We start from the raw sequence: 23,394 nt of genomic DNA on the forward strand, positions 1-23,394 counted from the left end.
TTTGATCAGCCTTACTGTATACGAATGCACTTTAAATATATATATAAAGAGATAATACACACACACACACACACACACACACACACACACACACACACATATATATATATATAGAACCCTAATATGCAAATAGACTGAAGAGCTGGTTGCTATGACATATGCTGACCACCAGGGAGCACGTGTGGAACATGGTGGGCATCAGCGGCAGGTGGCAGAGCTTGGAACATGCTGGGCATCAGCTGTGGCAGGATGGTGGAGTAGGTGAAGGGGAGTGCCAGACCAAGGCAGGAAGTCGGTCACTATAATCAGGGCAAGCCTCTGGTGGTTACTGAAAATTCTTTGCTCCCATACACTGTGGTCCCACCAGGCACTTGTACCTGCTGCTAGCACCAGCCCTGCTCACACCTGCTGACAGCACTAGAGCCATTGCTCGCAACTGCTGCCCGCATTTGGAGCCATCCCTGATCGCTCGGTGCTGTCAATGGATGCGAGTGGTGGCTGCTGCCCCAATCATCCCTCAGGGCTTCTCTACCTCCCCTGCTACTGAGGGGCAATTGGGGCAGCAGCCACCACTCACACCCACTGGCAGCACCAGCCCCGATCACACCCACTGCTGGAGAGCATGGGAGCAGTGGCGGCAGGAGTGGCGCTGCAGAGTGGGAGCACAGAGGATGGGCTGAGGCCTGCCCCTGTGCCCACTGCAGCCTCGCAGCCCACAGTTCCTTTCAAGGTGCATGAATTCATGCACTGGGCCCCTAGTTGAAAAGAAAAGGATAGAAAAAGATAAACATGCAACTAGTAAGCTTATGGATGCCGTGTGGCTATCTTAATACCAGGCAATGTAAAATTCAACACAAGCAATATTGCAGCAATAATGAGAGACATTTCACAATTATAGCAGGTTTAACACCTAGAAAAGTCATAAAAACTGTAAGTGTGTGTACTTAATGAAAGAATAAAGCAAATACTGACAGTACTTGAGGGAAACATAGACAAGTACACAATCTCATTTAGAGACTTTAATGAGCTTTTCTCAGTAGCTGATAGGATTAATGAATCAAAATTCACTATGCATGATCTTAATAAAGTAGCTAGTATTGGGTAACTCTAGTACTGGAAAAGTATGCTTACTAGTATATCCTTACATTATATGTAAAGTGATTTTATATAATTGAAAAAATATAATGATACTATTTAAACAAATTAAATTTAAACAAATTTAACCTAATATATAGCTATAGAACATTATACCACTAATAATAAAATTATTTTTTTCAAGGGCCAACATAGCATCTACCAGAAAGTATTGCATGCCTGCACACCAACCTCCACTCCCACCAAAAATACCCCACAAATAAATCTCAATGAATTTAAAAGAGTATAAGCAGGCAGAGCAAGTTGTCTTAACAAAACAGAACTAAATGAAAAATGTTTAGAATTTAATACAGTTCTACTTACATGACTCCAGATAAGAAACCACAAAAGGAATTTAAAAATATTTTTAACTGAAAAAATATGCAAATACAACATACTGAAATTTGTGGTATGTTGTTAACAGAGTGCTGAGATTAATAGTTTAAATGCTTGTGTTATAAAAGAATAAAGACTAAAATCCGTGATCTAAATTTCTTACTTTATGAAATCAGAGAAAAAAGAGCAAGTTAAGCTCTACATAACTTGAAGAAAGAAAACAGTAATATAAGAGCAAAATTAATTAAAATGGGAAAGAAGCAATGGAAATAAAAACATTGCCAATATTTAAAAATATTAAGAAAATTGATAACTCCCTTAAAAAGACTGAGCAACATAAAAAAACAAAGAGCAAAATAACAATATTAGAAAAATAGTGTTGTCACTATACAACCACGAGCAAAAAAAGAAAGGGGAATCCTATGTATAACTTTTCTTTTTGCAAAAATGTCAACAACTTAAATGAAGAAAACATTTTCCTTGAAAAAAACAGAATTTATTTAAGAAGAAGCACCTGTATTTCTGTAAACATATACGTTAATCCTCATCTGAGAATATTTATTTTTGCCATTGTTTATTTTTAGAGAGAGTGGTAGAGTGGGAGTGAGAGAGAAAAAGAGAGAGAGAAACATCAACTAGAGAGAGTGAGAGAAAAAAACAACACAACATTGATTGGTTGTCTCCACTATGAGCTCTGGGGCCAAGGATGGAACCTGCCATCCAGGTATATGCCCTTGACATGGCCTGCATTCCTTCAGTGGAGGAGCTGATGCTCTATCCACTGAGTTACACTGGCTAGGGTCATTTTTTAAAAAAACAAAACAAAACAAGTTCTCATAAAGAAAGTTCCAGGCCCATGTAGTTTCACCATTAAATTATATGACACTTTTAAGAAAGTAACACACTTTTTCAGTAAAGAAGAGGATGGGACTCTTTCCAAGCCATTTCATGAAGCTCACCTTATCCTAGCAACAAAACTTGACAGAGATATTACAAGAAAAGAAAATTACAGACCAATATTTCTCATGAATACAGATAGAAAAAAATCTTTAATAAAATGTTGGCAAATTGTATCCATCAATATATAAAAATTATGACACATGATAAAGACTTGGATTTATTATTAGACTGCAACACTGGCTTAGCATTCAATAGTCAATCAATGCAATTTACCATTTTCTTTTAAGAATAAAAAATGAGAATAAATGATTATTTGTAGGACTAACATAGATATAAATGTAATGTAATGCAGGAAGGGCATTTGAGAAAAATTCATCAACAGTGATTTATGATAAAAACTCTTAGCAATCTAGGAATAGGAATATTGAAAATTTCTGTAACTTGTTACAGGACATTGTGTAGTAAAGAATTTGGCCTTGCTCAAAAAGAGATCTGGCCTTTGTCCTTAGTTCCTGAGAGATAACCTCTAAATAGTTAGAATTTTCTGAGTGATAGGAGTAACCTTATTTGTGGTGAGCCTCTTAGGTCACACCTGATAGTTTATGCTGAGAAAATGCCCCAGGTAAGGGCCATCGACACTTACTAGTCTTAGGGTGTAGGGTGGCCCCGGCTGAGAGAACAACTCTATGCATTTAGGTGGCTTTGGCCGTGAGATATTAGCCTGACTCAGAGAGTGAAAGGCTGGAGCCTGAGTTCATCCACGAGGGCAATCAAGCCTACACAATAAAGCCCCAATTCAAACTCTGGACCCTAAAGCTTGGGAAGCTTCTCAGATCGGCGAACTCCATACTTTTGGCACATAGCTATACCGGTAAAGTAACAATCTCTGAGGACAAATGATACATCACATGTGGAACCTTCCCAGACTCCACCCTATACTTTTCTTCCTTTGGTCAATTTTAGTGTATCCTTTAATTATCATAAGCCTGAGAGTATAATAGGTTTCGGAGAGTTCTGTATTTCTAGAAAATTACCAAACCTGAGAAAACCATCAAACTCCAGTTGATGTCAGAAATGAGGGCAATCTTAAATGGATTCTTCCCTCTAACTTCCTGTTTGTACCCTAAATCCTTGCAGTTGGGGTTATAAACATTGAACAGACTTGGCAGTTTGGAGGACTGTGTCCTCAACCTTACAGTTTGGCTTACTCTGGATAGGCACATATGAAAAATATACAGCAACATCATCCATAGTGGGAAATACTGAATAATTCCTTCTGTAAGATGAGGAACATGTAAAGATGTCTGCTGTCACCCTAGTCAGTTTGGCTCAAGGGATAGGGCATCGGACTATGCCCAGGTTTCAGGCTCCATCCCCAATAGGGGGCATGCAAGAGGCAGCCGATCAATAATTCTTTCTCATTATTGATGTTTCTATCTCTCCCTCTCCCTTTCTCTATTATATATATATATAAATAAAGATGGTTTCTGTCAACATTCTATTCAACATTGTATTAGAGCTCTCTATGAGTGCAAGAAAAATAAATGACATATAGAATAAAAGACAAAAAGTAAAATTACCTCTATTGGAAGATAATTGTTTTGATAGAAATCTTAAGAAATCCACAAAACAACTAATAGAACTAACCAATAAATTAAGGAAAATATTAATAATGGGGGAAGGCATGAGTGGGGTGGAGGGGTAAATGGGGGGAAAAGGGAGATATCTGTAATACTTTCAACAATAAAGGTAAATTTAATACATGTAATCATAATTCCATATATTACTATAAAGTGGAAAATAAAAATTATAAAATACTTGCATTTATAACATCTGCAAAATACATAAAATCATGAATGAATTTTATAAGATGTCCAATATCTGCATTAAAATTTATGAAATATTGCTAAGAAAAAATGGAAAAAATAAAGTAATTGGAGAAATATATGATATTCATGGATTGGGAAACTAAATATATATTTTAAAAATATATTTTATAGATTTTGTTTTTAGAGAACAAGAAGAAAGGAGAGGAGGAGAGAGAGAAACATCAATCAGAGAGAAACACTGATCACCTGCTTCCTGCATACACCCCAACTGAGAATCGAGCTGGCAACCTGTTGGTGCATGGGATGACACTCTATCAAATGAGCCACGCTGGCCAGGGGAGAAAACTAAATTTTTTAAAAATATGTTTTTATTGATTTCAGAGAGAGGAAGGGATAAAGAAAGAGGGATAGAAACATCAATGATAAGAGAGAGAAGTACTGATTGGCTGCCACTTGCAAGCCCCCTATTGGGGATAGAGCCTGCAACCAGAACTTGTGCCCAGATCATGGGTCAATGCTCAACCATTGAGCCACACTGGCCAGGCTGGAAACTAAATATTTTTTTAAGATATAAAATCTATCCAAATATATCTATAAATTCAAAGCAGCCAGCCACAATCCCTAAAGTTTTACAATTTTTTTTGGTAGAAATTAACAAATTGCTAAATTTTACATGGCAGTGTACAGAAATAAGATTGTTAACTTGAACAGAAAATCAAAGTTGAAGGACTCATATAATTATTATTATTATGAAAAATGTACCAAGGCTAAAAGAAGGTCTTTATAGCAAGTGGTACTGGAATGACTGGCTAAATATATGTAACTAAAGCAATAAAGAAACAAATACACCACCTTTACCTTGTACCATACACAAAATCTTAAATGGATCATATCCTTAAATGTAAAAATTAAAACTATAAAATTTCTCAAAAAAGACATAGAAAACAGCATTAATAAAAGGAAAAAATCCAACTGCAAACTAGGACAAACTATTCAAAATATAATTATGACAAAAGACTTTTATGGAGTATGCAAATAATTCTTACAAATCAATCATAAAAGGACAAATTCCAATAAAGTCACTAGAAAATTATTTAAATATTCACTGCACAAAAGAAGATGACCAATAAGCACATAAACTTTAAAATCCTAGGTCTCAACGAATGACATCCCCAAATTTAAGTGAGGATGTGGAAGAACTGAAACTCATATACTGCTGATGGGAATCTCAGAAAGGACAAATACTTTGGAAAGTTGTCTGGCAATTTCTCATGAACAAATATCTACCCTATGACCTAGAAATTCCATTTCTAGATATTTACCCAAGAGAATAAAAACATATATATGCCCACCATAACATTTGTTTGAGAATGTTGATTTTAGCCATATTTTTAATAATACCCTGAATAGAAACTATGCAAATGTCCATAAACAAGAGAATGGGTTAAAATGATGTGATATATCTTAACAATGGAAAATGATTCAGAAACTAAAATAAAATTATTAATACATTTATCTCAGGAACATTATGTTAAATGAAGCAAGTCAGACATGAAGAAGTACATAATATATACCGTATTTTTCGGACCATAAGACGCATCGGACCATAAGACGCACCAGTTTTTAGAGAAGGGAAATGAAGAAAAAAAGATTCTGAAACAAATAGTGTCCTAAAATATTTTATGTGCATTAAAACCCAACATCACAGTCATAAACACATGTAATCATCCCTGTAAAGTAAACAGCAGCATTTAGAACCATTTTAGAGCCGGGCAAGCACACAGAGACCACACAGAGCCGGGCAAGTAAAAAAACTTTTTTTTTAAAGTATATGTGTAGGCTATATTTGGACCATAAGACGCAGGGACTTTTCCCCCCCACTTCTGGGGGGAAAAAAGTGCGTCTTATGGTCCGAAAAATATGGTAATTCCATTTATATGAGGTTTAAGATTAGTCAAGTCTTAGTGCTAACAGTCACACAGAGTCTGCCTTTGAGAACAAGGCTGGTGGAGTCAGATAGGAAGGGAGTTCAAGAGAACTAGCTGGGGTGATGCAGTGCTCTATATCATGATTTGAAGTAATGGTTACAAAGGTATATAAAGGTTTATCCAATAAGATGTAATTCTATATTTAATGTAAGCAAATGTTACCTTCATACAGTAAAAATATACAGGGTGAGGCAAAAGAAGGGTTACAATTGTTCTTATGAAAAATAATACAATCCTATGTAATAAAGAGGTAATGTGCAAACTGACCATCACTCCAACACACAAGATGGCTGCCCCCATGTGGTCAAAGATGGCCACCCCCAAGTGGATACAAGATGGTCACCACAAGATGGCCAGCAGGGGAGGATACTAGTGGGGGGCCAGGCCTGAGGGGAGAGCAGTTTGGGGGGACCATGCCTAAAAGGGAAGGCAATTAAGAGTGATCAAGCCTCTAGGGAAGGACAGTTAGGGACAATCAGGCTGGCACAAGAGCAGTTAGGCGGATAGGGGTGGCCAGGGGAGTGGTTAGGGGCAATCAGGACAGCAGGCAGGCAAGCAGTTGGGAGCCAGCAGTCCTGGAATGTGAGAGGGATGACTGACTGCCCATTTAAGATTGGGCCTAAACAAGCAATCGGACATCCCTTGAGGGGTCCCAGATGAAGAGGGTGCAGGCTGGACTGAGGGACACACACCCTCATGCACAAATTTCATGAACCGGGCCTCTAGTAACTAATAAATAATAATACAAGAATAAAATGTTTTGTGCACTCACAATTGTAAACCTACTTTTGGCCCACCCTGCTGTGAAAACAACTAAAGCATGATCCTTTTGGCCAGAGGTTGAAAGAACCAGGCAACGATGCAATCCATTCCCATTTTATGTACTTTCTAGGTGGATTTATTGCTCTAGGGATCGAGAGTAGTTTCTGTGATTTCATTAAGCTGTACCAAATAGAAGAACATACCCAAAAAGTGGGAGTGAGAAGAATTCTTTCTAGGGAAGTTGTGGTATTCAGGGCAAATCACATATATCTGTACTGTGAAAACTATCACTGCTCACAATTCCAAATTACAAAATAGGTAAGAGCAACATGAAACATATTTGTAGAATATGAGTTAGTTAACTTCAAACTAATTATATTTTTTATGTTAAAGTTTATAAAAAAAAAAAGAAATGGTAAATGAAAAACAAAATTCTCCTTTCTTTTCTTAATCTCATTCTCCGAAAACAGTAACTGCTAAACTGACACTCTGGTAATATCTTCCTGTGCCAGGCACCATTCTAAGTGCTGCATAGATATTAAATTACCATAGCCTTAGGAAATCTCTATTTTACATTGAGACCAATAAACTTGCTTGTGGTCACATAGCTTGTAAGTAGCAAAGGCAGGATTCAAACTCCAACAGCCTGGCTCAAATATCCATGTACCAAGTTACAAATATGCTAACTTACAAATATACTATTTATATGCATTTTATTATAAATTTCTTTATTTTTGTGACTGAGAATCCATTCTCCCTAGCAGAGAAAAACCCTTAAAAATTATTCTGATCTCTTTTGGCTTGGCTTTGAGATTGCTGTGGCAAAAATCAATATAATTTTATGGATGTATCCTTTTGTAAAATTCAGAGTTTTGAAAGAATTACAAAAGTTAAAAATTCATCTAGGACTGGAAGAGAACAAAAAAATATTTAAATCATTCCCTTTAGCAAAATATTTTCAGTCAATTGATTTGAGGGACAAGGCTAGGCATTTATAAAGAATGAGTGCTTAGGTAAAAAAAAAAATACTAATTATATGGTTATTTGTCTTAAACTTTCTTCACCAGTTGATTTTTATAACTTAATATGGGATAAATTTTAAATCATAGAATCCCAATAAATTAGCATTAGGAATAGTCCTAGAGGTGACCCTCTAGTCTAAGCCATGAGGCAGAGAGAAGAGGCTACGGGGCCTGGGTTCTCATGTGTCAAGTCTGAGCTGAAAGTCCTTGGACCAGTCCCTCCTCTAAAGCATGCTTGCTCAACTATAAAGGGGGAAACAACAGGATCTACACACAGGGCTATTGTGACGACAGTGTGATATATAAGGGAGACCCCAGCAGGTGACAGGGCCTCACCAAGTTGAAGGTGAGTCATGAAGCTATTCCTAATAGGGCCATTCGCTATGAAGTTGCAGAAGAGAAATAAACCTGGTCTGGACACTTCACCTGTGTTATTTCCATAACTGAAGTAGCGATTAAGGGTTCAAGTTACTTTAAAATAACTTTTTAGAAGATGAGTTAGCTTTTTTTTGAGAGATTTTCCCCAACATTGTTTCCAGATCTCCTTCAAAGAAGGGAACGGACTAATCTGGTGGCATCTCCTAAATTTGCTCCAATGGTGCTAAGAGACTAGATATTAAGTGTTCTCACCACAATATGAAATGACAATTATGTGACCTGATGGAAGTGTTAGCTAATGCTATAGTGGCAATCGTATTTCAATATATAAATGTAACAAATCAATACATTTTGTACACCTTAAACTTACTCAGTGTTACATGTCAATTATAGTCCAATTAAAACATTATTTAGTGGGGGATGGAGGAAGCAGCAAAAGTGAAGAGCATGGGAGTGGTGGGTATAGCTAATACATCACAATCTTGCAATGTGCTATCATTTGAAAGGATACATGAACTATTAAAATAGAATTATATACCTGAAAAACAAAAAACAAAAAAGCCCATTTAAAACAATTCATAGATGAAAGAGCTCATAAGATTTTAGCTTTTCCAAATGTAGGCTTGTGTAAAATGAATTTGAAAACTCAGAGGCAGCATGAGAAGTCATTAATACTTTCTAATTTGAGAAAGATTTTCTGTGATTTTTAACTTGTAGTATTCCTGGAACACACCACAGTAGGGCAATGGGACTGCGGGTATTTAAGACTTGGGACCCTGGCCCTGTAGAACTGCCACTTCTAGCAAACTGGCTATTGACATCTGTAGAAGTAATTAGAATCCCATCCAAGAGAACAGTTCTTTTTTCTCTTCCCTTGTCACAGCTGTTAGCAGGCTGAGTTTCCTGTTGGCCCAAGATTAATTAGTTAAAGGAGAGGAGAGCTCTAATCCCTGCATCTCAGGAGGATAATTTCTGTCAGCAATTTCTGGATTTAAAGAAGGAAATGAAGAATGAATAGTTGGTTTTATTACAACTTTCAAGTTTATGTCCTTAGAATTTCCAAAAGTCTCCAAGGAAACTCTCCATTTAAATAGGGAATCCTACTGTCCTCAGTAAGAAATAGAAAATGGCTTTTTCATCTCGTAAATATGGGGACCACCCATTTAAAAGATGAGGAGGCCAACACAAACATAACTATCCTGACTATGCATAAAAACAGGATGCCACCTGCATGCATTCTGCATCAAGGCTTGAAGTGCATTCCTAAGGTGGCTACTTTTGGGTTGGCACATAGCCTTGGCCCATGGGCAGGTGCACAGGGAACAGGACTTCCCTTTACCTTTGAAAAGATAATTGAAACAAACAAACATTTGAACAAAATGCATATATATATAGACGGACCAAAGAAATTTAAAAACTTGGAAACGTTCTATTTTGACACAAGCCCTTTCATCTGGAAATATTTCAGGTCACATGTAATAGTGGAGGGGACAGCCATGGCTGGTTCTGCCCACCTTGTGACTGACTAGATGGGGACTGTGGTATTTCCTTGTGACCTTATTTTCCCTCTAGTTTACCCTATTATTTTTGGTTCAATAGAAGAATGAGGAATTTCCTTTCTTCCTTCTGGCTCCTGCCAGACCATGGATAGGAAAGGAGAAAGAAGGCCAAACTTGGATCAGCCCTGAACTTCAGAACTCACCCTCCAACCCAAACACTATATTAAATGCCAGCAGGCCATCAAAGTCAGGTATGCAATTTTAATTCCAAAGAAGGCACCGAAATATATTTGAAAATATATGAGATATGGAATACGCTTGGTCAAGTTAATCTCACTGAGCCTTTGATACTATGAAAACAGGAATAGTTGTATTCCTCTCATTAAATTATTGAGGATTTAAGTAAAAGAACAAAAATGAGAAATAATAATAAAAAAAGAGTAGTAGGTGCTTAGTTAATGATAAATGAGGAAAGATTTAAAATGTGTTATGAATGGTCTCCCAGCCCTGTCTTTTTTATTTATTCAATCTTCCCTCATCAAAGTGAGTATTAATCCGATTGGAAACAGCATTCAGTTAAAATAAACTCTACTGTGAGATCCTAATTCCATACATCAAGAAATACTAATGAGAAAGGTTTTAGAAAGGCTTAATATAACACTGAAGTGTTTTTTAACATTTCATGTTATAGGAAAGTCCTCTGTAGTCCTTCACCAATTTAGAACTGTCTTTTCCTTTTCCTGATACAGCGGTGGAATAATATAGCATTATATAAAGACAGAACTGACAGAACATATTTGTAATTTTCAGATTTCCAGATGGCCTATACATTACTCACCAATTTTCATGAAAATGGTCATGAGTTCCAGGGTTGCAAAAGATAAACCTCTCGGTAAGTTCCTAACACTCAGACAATGTGTGTTTTGAGATTACAAATGTTTGGTAAATGCTTACTCCCAGCTTAGTGATAAGAAGTATGGTGGTCAGGGGTCTCTTAAATGCAATAAACCTGGAAGTTATGGTTTTAATAAACCTCTGAACAAGTTTGTGGCTACATCATGCTGCCTTTCCCCCTTTATCTTTGGCTCTTTTAATTTTTTATTAGTTATTGTACTATAAACCATGTAGGAGAGGATTTGAAACTCAAATAGTCACATTAAATTCCTGCAGAGCTCAAAACAATGTTTGGAGGACAGGATGAAGAGAAAAGGAGTCAATAATTGAAAAACTATTAAATTATCTCTAGATCTCCTATGTTCTCCAACATGTTAAACAACTATACATGGAGTGGGCTTAGTCAAATAATGCCTTTAGCCTGGAACTGTTAGTTAAAACCTTACATATAAGGGAAATATCCATTCTCAATACTAAAAAAAATCTCCAAGTAAAAAAGAAAAAAAAAATTTCCAGTGAGAAGTTATATGAATAAAATAGCAGAGGAATTAAGAGTTCTTACTCTGCTATGAATATATCATTTCAAAATGCTAAGCACCATGCTAAGCACTTCTTGCTGCAGGTCTCCATATTAAAATTGGATATAAAAATATATAGCTTATAATAATGGAATGGGGAGTGCATGTTAGCTGGGTAGCCACTAGGTATGTTAACAAATATACTCTTAAATTATACTTGGGTATAAAAGATTTGTCTTTCTCATCTCTCTAAAATGAGTTTTTAAATTGCCAATACAAAAACTTCCCTAAATATTTCTAGAACTTCACCACTGGGCTACCTATATCATTGAGGCTTTTAAATGAAATATTTGACTCACAATTTAATTGTTGCTCAAAGCTATTTGCAACAATAAGTGACTCTAAGTTTATTGATGATATTATTTTGTAGGATGGTAAACACAAGGCTATATATATTTTTTGGTATCTGAGGGAAAGTCTGGATCATATCTTTATTAAAAATTTATCACATGTATATAAAATGGTGATGAACTAGCTATAGGTAAAAATGAAACCCTTATAATAATTTGTAAAGTTTAAGAAATGATCTAGAAGAGGAGGAAGAAAGAGAACATAGTAAAGCCTAAAATAGTCTTAGCAATTCTGAACTTGAAGGCTTTTATTATAAATACGAACACTAGACAAAAGGATTAATAATAATTCATATTGCCAAAATGCTGACTTATCTCAGAGGACACCAGCAGGGAATCGCATGCTAAAAATAATCAGGAAAGCAAAGCACTTAGCAAACCCGAAGAGAGCCACAAATTCATGAGGAAAACACTTTGGTTCTTGGGATGATAAATGAAATTTATTACCAATAATATATATATATATATATATATATATATATATATATATATATATATATATAATATATTTTATTGATTTTTTACAGAGAGGAAGAGAGAAGGATAGAGAGTTAGGAATCATCAATCAGCTGCCCACAACCAAGGTACATGCCCTTGACCGGAATCAAACCTGGGACCTTTCAGTTCTCAGGCCGACGCTCTATCCACTGAGCCAAACTGGTTTTGGTATTATTATCAATAATATTAACTCTTGAAAAGTTCGAACACTTTTCAATTAAGGAACAGGTATTTGAATGAATGTTCAAGTCTGATGGTAGAAATTGTACTTAATTTAATAAGATACCTTTTTATTTTTTTAATTTAAATTCTTTAATGTTTAAAAGGATTACATATGTCTCCTTTTTCCCCTGCATTGACCTCTCTTTGGCCACTCCCATTCCTCAGCACGTCTTCACCCCCCTACTCTCTTTCCTATCATAGAAATTACAGCTGGAGGGAGTGTAATTAACACACTGCATTTCCTTGCAGTGGATGTCAATGAACAAGGAAGATCTTCCCCACACAACTTACTTTGATTTCTTCATGTACAGCCAGTAGACAACCCCAGCAACGAGGGCAGCAAGCAGGAGACCAACGACGATGCCCACAATGAGCTTTGCCTGATCGTTCACCTTTTCTCTGTTTTCATCTACGACAAAGAAGAAAGGCCCATGCGATTATAGACAATGCGAGGATTTCTTTGGAAAGAAATCAATCTGGTTATTATTTCTTATTAAAAATGATTGTGGCTCACTACTATTAGTCACATGCAAACTTCTGAATTGAAAGGATACAACTTTAGCATTCTTACTATCTTGTTTCATTTTTAATTCAAGTCAAAATTGTGGAGGCTAAGAAAATTACTTAAACATTGACACTTCATAATTCTTGAGCTGATAGTCAGGGAAGAAGAGTCGGCAGCATAGTACCTACCACTTATCTCATCTGCCTCATCGTGTTCTGGAATACTTACTGAAATGAAAAATGTTAATATGAAATTAAAAACAAAATTTGTTGATAAATGAAAGTCACCTTTACTATTATAGTATGATATAATAATACTTAAAGATAAAATATCTATTCTAGAGCTAAAGGTAGACAATTTTTTTTTACATTTAATAGAGCAGGAACTTTCCTACAAGAAAATTAATTTTCTTTTAAGGAAGGAGAGTAGTTAATTTACCATAAAAATTTCACAACGGGTAAGCTATGGTATGAATCTAAAATACATAGAAATTTCTCCACAAGCTACCACCTTTTAATGGAACTTTTTTTTTTTCTTTTTTAGGAGAAACAAGTTGCCACATATGAAATCTACAATGCAGTGTTTCTCAAATTTTCTCAATTTTTCCTGCCTCAATAGAGAAGTAGTTTTCCTCGTCAGTGTTAGGGACTCACCACTAGGGACCTCCTTAAAGCAGTGGGGCTAGAGGTTAAAACTAGGGATATCTTGGAGGTTAAGAGGCACCATGTGTGATGTTTGTAAAAGCCTTCAAATAACTCTGGTGGTGCCAGGCTCCTGGCTCAGTTTAAAAATCACTGCTGCAGCGGATTACCAGCTAAAGTCAAACTACTGAAATATTCTTCTAGCCATGGGCCTGAACCAGGACTTCCAGTGATGTTTGTTAAACTGCAGATTCCCCAGTCCTTCCTCAGAAAAATGGGGATCTCAGGAGGTGCTCACTGAATTGAAAAACGATTGTATTAAATGTTGATCAAGCCACTGCAAAGCCTAGAAGACCACTCTTCAATGGGTTAAAATGAAAAGAGAGACTTATGTTCAGGGAGAAAGGATAAGTTCTCTTTCTAGATAAGACAAATCAATACTTGCTGAATTAAATTCTGAGAAGTCAATGCTCCTATTTTCAAGTTAAATTTGTTTGGTTCTTTTCTTGTCAGTTCAGCAGGCTTTTATATTCCAGTCATAATCTGTTAAAAACTATTATCTTTAGACAATTATTTTCTCCTGGCTCCAGCTATTGTAATTCCTGGCCAGTGTATTCCTATCCTGCTAATGTCACATACAGATTCCAACTGACTGAAGAATAAGAGTTTGGAAGGTCAGTTAGCCTCCTGCTCAGAGCTAAACCTCATTCTAAGTCTCTCCTGATTCCAGGTTATCATAGTAACAGGAACAACGACAGAACTGAAGATGAAGGATAACCCTATCCAATAAGGAGGGAAGATGCTTATTGACTGCCCCGCCCTCAAAGATGGCAGCACCCACAGCCACAAGATGGCAGCATCCAATCCCCTCAGCCCTCCAGCCGCCCAGGACCGGCCTGAGGCACAGGCAAGCCTTGGATGGCGATTGCCCAGCCACCCAGGGCTGACCGAGGCTCAGGTAACCAGGGCCAGCTGAGGCTTGTGCTGTTCCTTCCCCTGTTCGCTAGGAGCCTCCCACCTCTGAGGGCTCCTGGACTGTGAGAGGGGACAGGCTGTGTGGAGGGACCCCTCCCTCTCCAGTGCATGAATTGTCATGCACTGGGCCTCTAGTTTCAAATAAATGACAAATGTTTTCAAAAGCTGCTTTTGGTGTGTATGTATTATATTACCCTGATTTCATTATTGACAGATATTTTTCACTTTTTCTGAGATAATTTCATGGTTTTTAGCTATGATTCAAATATTGTATTCAAAGCATCAATTTTTAAAACTAGATTTCATTAATTCTGACACAAGTTTGACTAACAATTTGCTAAATGACCTTGAGCATGTGGCATTCTTGTACAAAATAATGGTAGGATAAATATCACAAATAGAATGCAAACTAACAGATTAAAGATAATTAAAATTTTATCAAAATTGAAACTTACACAAGTATTTTAAGAAAAAACTTTGAATTATCTATACTCTGAACACAAAATATAGATTAAATAATAGCAACTCAGTTCATATCATCTCATGTTCTTGGGAAATATTCCCATATAAGTTAAGGCTTTGACCCATAAGACATAAAATGATTTAGTTGTCAAGACAAGAATTATACAAGAATGGACACCACAAATAAATAAATACATAAATAAAAAGAACCTATGATGATGATACCCAATGGAAAATAAATAAAACTTACCATAATGCAGTATAGGAAGATGGAATTGAAGATTTTAAACTAATGAAGAATAACTTCAAATTTTCTTACTTTTTAAATGTCAGAAATGAAATACTCACTAGCAGAGACATTCAAGGAGTTTACTGTTCTTTCCAGCTGGTTTTCTGCTGTGCAAGTTAATGTAACATTCTCTTCTGGGGAAATGATAATTTTACTATAATACTTGCCATTGATATAAGGAGATTCCTCTGTCTGGAAAAGAACAAAGAAATATAGATTTAGAAATGGAACTAGGTGAACAACCTGGGGAAGAGTAATGCTGAGTGAAATAGGATAGGTGTGGTGCTCTGTAGTGCTATCAGGTGTTGAAGGATATATGTAAGGTCATAAACATAGATCACTTCAGGTTTACATCTACAGCAGTGATGGGAAAAGAATAGTAAATTCATAAATGGATTCCTATTTATGCTTATATTATAAATCCTAATAATTAAATTCACTAAACTCATCTTTTTCAAAAGATATTCAGATTAATATTTTAGCATGAGAGTGCTTATTTTAAAATATTAATCATCAATTTTCCCCTAATAAACTAATGAATTCAGTTCTTGTTTAAAAAATATGTTTTTTATTAATTCCAGAGAAAGGGAAAGAGAAAGATGTAGAAATATCACGAAAGAGAAACAATTGGCTGCCTCCTACACATCCACCAATGTGGACTGAGCTAGCAATCTGGGCATGTGCCCTGACTGGAAATCCAATCAGTGACCTCTTGGTACATGGGATGGCCATTATATCTAAGTACATATTTACATAGAATTTTACTTATGGGAAATCTAACTCTTTTTTTTTCTTTCTCATTTGTCCTGAGCTAAGCACAGAGGATGAGTTCTTTGGTAAATTGATTCTGTTGTTGTGAAGTGTTGATGAGGACAATCACTGTATTTAATTCATCCAAAAATGAGACAATGCACTTTAATCTCCTCCCTAGGACTAGACTCCTAAGTCTAACACAACAAAAGCAAATATGTACCGGTGCTCTTTTCTCAGTCCCCTTATTTAGACACATTGGTCCTTACTTAGTTTCCCTTCAGCTGCAATGTAAGGACCTTGAGAACAAGAGCTAGTTTCATGCTTAGGGATTTTTTTCTCATCCTAGGGCAGAATGGGGCAAGGTTTTCAGGAGTTGTAAAATAATAGATTCACCATGTGTTTTTGGAGGGAGCAAATAAAAGATTATGTGTATCAGCACAAACCTAGAGCAAGAAAAATAACATATCACCTAGTGGGCCAGAATCAATTCTTCTCCTTGACAATGAAGAATGGCATTATTATTTTTATCCTCATAGTAAGTTCACCTGCTATTGTACCACTTCCCATCAGTATTTTTCATGTGACTTTCTCACTGAGTCTTTCTTCTTGTTATTTTTATCACTACAAAATATATTTACTCGTTTCTTTTACGGCGCCTTTGCATCTTTCATTCATCAAATATTTATTGTGTACTTATTTTTATATTTTTTATACTTACATTACCAATACCTACAGGTTCTTTTTGGCTTTCATTGAACAAGAGAAGGAGAAAAAGCAAAATAAAAAAATAGTCATTTTGGATGCTAAAATTTAGCTTGTACATTGTATAGGTTGTTCACATCTTCACCTGGGTCAGGACACCTGCATTTCGTGCTAGAGCCTCTTTGTCTTGCTTGTGCATGCTTTCTGTGTGTCCCCATCCCACCTATTCATATCAGTAGTCTTTTGCTTTGGGGACCTTCCATATTTGGAGTTATGCAAATATATATATGCATCAACCATAGGTAAAAGAGCCAAAATTCACCTTGATCTGCAAAACCACATTATATAATTTGGACCAGCAGCCCAATATCCCTGAACAGGGAGAGAGTAGAAACTTAAACTTAAAACCCAATTGCAACTTTGCTTTTCATATGCCTTTTCACATTGCAACTGGGCCCAAAGCTGGGAAGAAGGCAGCACAGAAGATTGAGAAAATCAAATAGCACCTCTGGGTGTTGCTGAAGAGTCTTTAACTGGCTCCATTGAGAAGAGAAAATAGAATTAAGAAGTATCTCAGTAACCCCAGCAGACTGGCAATTTAATGAGATTCTAGCTCTGAACTCCTAGTGACAGACCAGATTTTCATCTTTTAAATTTTTTAAACATTATATCAAAGTAAAAAGAAAATTACTAGTGGTGTTCATAACTTCTTAGCCTTTTAATATGACTAAAATGTCCTGGCAAAGTTACAAATATTAAGTTTTGATTATGTTTCCTTTGGTTCCAGAAGGACACATCCTAGATACTATGTATTTACCTAGCCTTACTGTGGCCCTGGCACACACAAACCAGACCAGATGCCAGAGAACACTTGAATGTGTTCTCTACCACACTTCAGGGCCCAGTTTTAAGGGGAAATGTCCCTTAATGTGCGTAAGTAAGCAAAGTAATGGAGGCCACTTATATTCAGACGTGTAAGTTTATCATGCAGAAAAGTACACACCTTAATGTTTTAATCACTAGGTTTCAGAAGTTAATTACCTTGGAACAACATCCAATTTATGTTCTTTTAAAAACAGATACTGACCACAACTCCATGATTCTTTCATTCTCCACAGCCCTGGTATCTAAAATCGCTCTTTGAGCCATGCTCTACCTTTGGGAAAATTAAGAATTTAGCAAAAGCTTCCTCTGAGGACATTCTGAAAATTTCACTTTGGCAAGCAGATTCACCCACAGTTTAAGTCCAGATAAAACCCCATATTGGATCACGTGCAGCATATAACAAGAAGACGAATACTTGCTTGGTTTATGACACTTCCGCTACCAGTAATTGTCCACTGTATGGCAGGCTTCGGAAACCCTTCCACATGGCAGATGACTGTTTTAGACAGGCCTCTGGGATCAATGATTTTTGTCATTCTGATTTGAGGTTTTCCTGAAATATTATTAAAATTAAAATAAGATGTTGAACCAAGGTCATAAAATTAACCAGAGAGCAAAATCTCAAAGAAAAAATTGAAGGAGTGTTCAAGTATTTTATTACCTTCTACAATGAGAGTCAATGACTCTCTTTTCTTTAGTCCTTCCACCTCCTGCAGAGCAGTTTCACAGACATAGTTTCCCGCATCCTGATATTGGAGACTAGAAAATGATGGGCTAGATTTAAGCCTGGTGTTATCCTGATTAAATAAAAAGTTAATTACTGCACAGGGCACAATAATAACTCTCAATGTGTTTACTAGATAAATAATTAGGCCTAAAATGATTCTTCTGGGTCTAATGAAAACTCAAGCTTCTTTTTCTTAACTTCGGGTGACTTCAGAAGTAGATTTCCCTTTTCGTTTGTACTGCTGGAAATTGGACATTATTTCAGACTCTTGTGTATATTGAACTTGTAATTTGGAGCAGTTCTTAAACTTCTGAGACTCAGTTTCATTATTTGTAAGAGAGGATAATAGCCTTCTTGAACTGTTATAAGGCCTATTTTTATAAAAACAATACAATGTGTTTACACTAAGAAAAGTTCTTGATTCATAGTAATTACTCCTTGTAGAAAATGTAATTAGGAATGACAGACATTGAAGACTTGTGCTATGTAATGGATGATGGATATAAATGTGTGAAAGGATACAGTTATTAACAGGGGATCCATTACAGAGCCATGGCAATTATGACAACATGCCTTATTTATTTATTTATTTATTGCTTAATCCTCAACCAATGGTATTTTTTCCATTGGTTTTTAGAGAGAGTGGAAGGGAGGCAGAGAGACAGAGATAGAAACACATAAGTTGGTTGCTTCCAGTACATGCCCTGACCAGGGCTGGGGATGGAGCCTGCAACCAAGGTATGTGCCCTTGACAGGAACCAAACTTGGGACCCTTCAGTCCATGGGCTGATTCTCTATCTACTGAGCCAAACTGGCTAGGGTGACCACCTGCTTTTTAAAGAAACCCCTAATAACAACTTACTATCCTAATTTCAATGAACAAAGAAAATATAACATTTAATTTTTAAAAATCACATAATATATAGAAAATGATGCTATTTTATCAGGAATTGAAATGTTCAGAAGCAGACAACTAAATTAAATCCTAAGATTATGTTATCTTTTTCCACTATGAATTTTTTCCTCTCTCATCAATGAACCAATGGCCAGACAAAATTGATCACTGATATTAGGTATTCAATTAACAACAATGACTGCAGTTGATATAGAAACTGGTTTAGTCAAGTAAACTGCAGTCTTTAGTCCTGTAGTAAAACACACTATGAATGTTCATAATGTCCTTGAATAGTCTAGTTGCTTAGAACTTGTCTAGCCCTTTGATTATCAATTATTATAAATATATTATGTTAAATATACAGTCTTTTGAGTAACACTTTAATATCTGAGTGAACAGAAAGTTGTGATAAGGTGGTTAAAACAAAGTGCAATAAGAAAGTACTAGTAAGAGTCAGAGAACAAGTAACAGAAACTGGTATTAAAAGAGATCAAAGAGCAATACAAAATCATTTATATTTTCAATAAGAAGAAGATCTAGGAATAAATTTCTCCACAATTGTTTATAAAGATAATATTTGCTAACCCTTACTTCAAATCGTATGCATGCATTTTGTCAACACATTACTGGTAAAATGCTCCTGTTAAATGCTATGTCCTGAGGATTAATGTACTAAGTGTTTAAATTTAGTAGCCAAGGATTTGGGTGGAGGGATCAGTTACAACCATTGACTTTCAGGGAACCCTGCGTCAAATAACAAATTACCAATCCTACTTTCTTACTCTAAAAATATAATAATAATTGGGTCTGTGAAATGCCCTATATTAACAGATAATTACAAGAAAATATTAGTACTCACTCAAGAAGTACTGACTGAGATCCTAGCATGATGTACTATGGCTTAAAGATGAAAAGAGATATGGACCTCCAAAGAGCTACTAGTTCAGTAGGACATAAATTCAAACACTTTAGTTTCAGCAGTCTATTCTCAGTAAGGCCGGAGTTCAAGTCTCTACTCTGTCACTTATGTGCTTTGTGATTTCCCTCATCTCAACCTCTTCATGATTAATGAGAGGAAATAATAAATGTTCTGCATATTTCACAGGGTTGTTGTAACTGTCATGTGAGAATAATGTGGGTTACAACACATCATAAATCGTTCAGCCCTAAAGAATATAGATGTATATATGTGTGTCTCATATGTGTATAATTACTTAGTATATATACATTATTAAATTAATACCCCTAAACTAAGTTTCACAGCACCAATTATAAATGCTGCACTATTGTTTAGTAGCTCTAAAATTGTTTTATGACATGACTTTTAATTATTATATATAGAGTATGAGTATGAGTACATAAACACATTACCCATGAATATACATATTGGATATGACATAAAATGCAAAAGAAACCTGAGGAAGAATCAGTTCAAACAGCAGAATATTACCAAGGAATATTACTTACTTTCATCCATACCACAGTAGCGTTCCGACTAGCAGATATTGTGCATGATATAGGCAGGGCATCCCCAATCTGCTTGGTCACTTCCCCACTTGGATTTAAGGACAAATCCAAATCTGTGAAGCAGAAAATCTGCTTAAAATTCAAACTCCAGGAAGAAAGATAATGAAAATAGTTTGGAGAAAAAATGATGGGAAAAAATCCCTCTAACTGCACTTGAAAATTCAGAATTGATTAGTGTGCCTGAAATAACTAAATTGTAACATAATCAGTCATTTTTCAAGTGAGCTTTGAGATCACATTAGTGAATGGTCCATCTAATTGGTTATGCATTTATTTGAAATTAACATGATTGATGTTTTCACTGCACATATGTATTCCCCAGGGTTCTATCACTTTAAGAAAAAAAATTCTTAAATCATTTCTGGAAGAACATAAAGAATGATGATGACTAGGTAACTATTATAAAAACAATAGGTAAAGCATAACAGGGAAAAATCAAGTATATGTAGCAAGCAGATGATAAATTAAAAAGTCATGAGGAAGGTGACATAGTTTCTTCAGAGAGAATTAACTATGGTAGGTAAGTATGTTTAAAAAAAAAGAATTAACTTTTTCATGCAGTTGGTATTTTAAACCAGATATATTGTAAGGTACACTATTAGCAGATATCATGTTTTAAAAATAGAATATATTATATATGGAAGTATAATCTTTTAGAGAAGTAATTTCTATAAAAATTTACTGTCATAGTAAAATCTGTATAAGGAATATCCAGTTCCATATGGGAAACATTTATTATACAGCTACTATGCTCCAAGCACTGATTGGCGATAGAGCACTTGAGCTTGCAATGCACAATTTTTGAGGCAGAGGTAATTGTACTCAACTATGCAACTATAATACCCAGCAGCATGAAATCAGCACCTGGTGGCAAACATGCTAGAAATTATGAACTCGATAAATATTTATTGAAAAAATAAAGAAAGGGCTGCAAACAGAGGTATAAGCAAAGGTGAGAGTGTAGAGACAAGAGCCAAATTGGATTTCAAAGCAGTAATAAAGGTTTTGTATAGGAGGCAGTATGTTTGTGGCCCAGTGGTTGAGAAGGACGTTGGTAAGTGGAGATGTAGGAAAAAACTTCTGCCAAACAAACAAAGAGAAGATTTCACAATGGCGAGTAATCTGGTATGAATGGTTATAACACATGGAAGATAAATTAATTGAGGCCAGGATGTAAAGGACTGTGTTTGCCAATCTCAGATTTGTAACTTGACTCTCTATCAGTAGGAATTTGCTATCACACCCTGTGCTGCTCCTCCATTTTACATGTTACCATTGTGATTCATTGGTTGTTTGAACATCAGTTTTAAATTCTCATTTCTCCTGTGAGGCTGTAAGCACCATGAGGGAAGGAGTTGTCACAGTGTTTCCATAGTGTCTGCCACATGATAGGCTCTCAAAACTATTTGTTGATGAATGGAGTGTGCTTTCTCAGTTTCTCGATAATATTAAAATATTCATGTTCACATAGAAAAGTGGATGTTTTTGATGAATTATATTTAAATGAAAATTCTACTTAGGGTGAGTTAAAAGTTTTCCCTTCCTAGATGGTTAACTTGCCAGTGATAAAGGACTTTAAAGAATGATGGCGGGCTTTGGAAGTTCTGCTGAAGAATCTACATGTGCAGGAATTGGCAGAAGAATAGTAGACATTTCATCAACAACTGTGGGTCTGTGGGTGGGTGCCCTGCTGAGGGGTCTGTTTTGCAAACGTGTGCAAGTATGGGCTGGAGATCATCCAGCCACACACACTCCCTTTGGCCACCAATGAAAAGAAAACAACTCTTGTTTTTGGAAAGCAAACAAGCAATCAAGATAAACAGGCAAAAATAGCGTTTTATGTTTTCATTTCAGGTAACTTACAATAAAATCTTGATTTGCTTGCAATACTTTTTTTCCCAGATTTTATGGAGCTATGTAGGACTTAAATCTAATATTAACAGTCTGCCAAAAGTAAAAATTATTTAAATCCAGGAAAATGCACAGAACTCTAATTAAACTATTACATGCTTTGTTTACTTTTTTTTCTTTTTCTCATCCCAGTATCCTGGAGGTATTCTGTGGCTATATTCAAGTGTTTTGCTTTATCAGTTTATCTATTTTTCCCTTCTTGATCTACAAGTCATACAAATGAGAGCCCTTTCATTTTAAGGTCCTGAGTAGCTAACATATCTTCAACATAAATGTACCACCACTTAGCACTGGATTATTGGTCATTGACCCAGCTATATCAGATAGTTTTCCATAGTCAATTCTATATGTTGGTTATAGTCTCTTAATTCACTCCTCCCCCACCCCCCCATATGGAACAGGCTGGATAAATGGCCCCATGACTGATTAGTTCTCAGAGAAAAATAGAGCTGTTGCTATCCTGAAAGGTCACTGCTTTTTGTCTAAACAGTCCCTGCTGGCAGACATACTCAGATCTGTGCAACATTAATATGAAGCAAAAAACAGAGACATGGACTGGCTGTGAATATTTCATAACAGTGCACAATTTTTACACAACTCCCAGGATTCCCTTCCAACATCACACACTCCAGAGCAACCATCCTGTTATTCTGTTCCCTAAAGTACCTCCCTGCACCTCCCTCAAAGTTTTAGCTTCTGTCTTACATGTTTCCCAAGCATTGCAGATCGAGT

The 23,394-nt window shown here is 35.9% G+C and overlaps 1 protein-coding gene and 1 long non-coding RNA gene across 10 annotated transcripts in view; one reads left to right on the forward strand and one right to left on the reverse strand.

The window, feature by feature from the left end:
• The window catches only part of LOC311618287, a 1,465,663-nt gene that overhangs the window by 512,314 nt on the left and 929,955 nt on the right, over positions 1-23,394 (forward strand). The gene's annotated exons all lie outside the window — the stretch shown is intronic.
• Positions 1-23,394, reverse strand: part of ALCAM (activated leukocyte cell adhesion molecule) — a 194,394-nt gene that overhangs the window by 4,551 nt on the left and 166,449 nt on the right. Inside the window, exons 9-14 of one of the 4 annotated variants that reach the window (XM_084875702.1) lie at positions 20,692-20,804; positions 18,264-18,399; positions 18,022-18,155; positions 15,322-15,454; positions 13,084-13,122; positions 12,682-12,799 (exon numbers count right to left, since the gene is read on the reverse strand). In XM_084875702.1, coding sequence (XP_084731828.1) covers positions 12,682-12,799; positions 13,084-13,122; positions 15,322-15,454; positions 18,022-18,155; positions 18,264-18,399; positions 20,692-20,804 — 673 coding nt within the window. Of the gene's footprint in view, positions 1-12,681; positions 12,800-13,083; positions 13,123-15,321; positions 15,455-18,017; positions 18,156-18,263; positions 18,400-20,691; positions 20,805-23,394 lie in introns of all 4 variants that reach the window. The other 3 variants (XM_084875703.1, XM_084875704.1, XM_084875705.1) reach the window with 3 other exon arrangements.

This window comes from Pipistrellus hanaki (genome assembly GCF_964339955.1).
Source record: "Pipistrellus hanaki genome assembly, chromosome: 2".
NCBI lineage: Eukaryota > Metazoa > Chordata > Mammalia > Chiroptera > Vespertilionidae > Pipistrellus > Pipistrellus hanaki.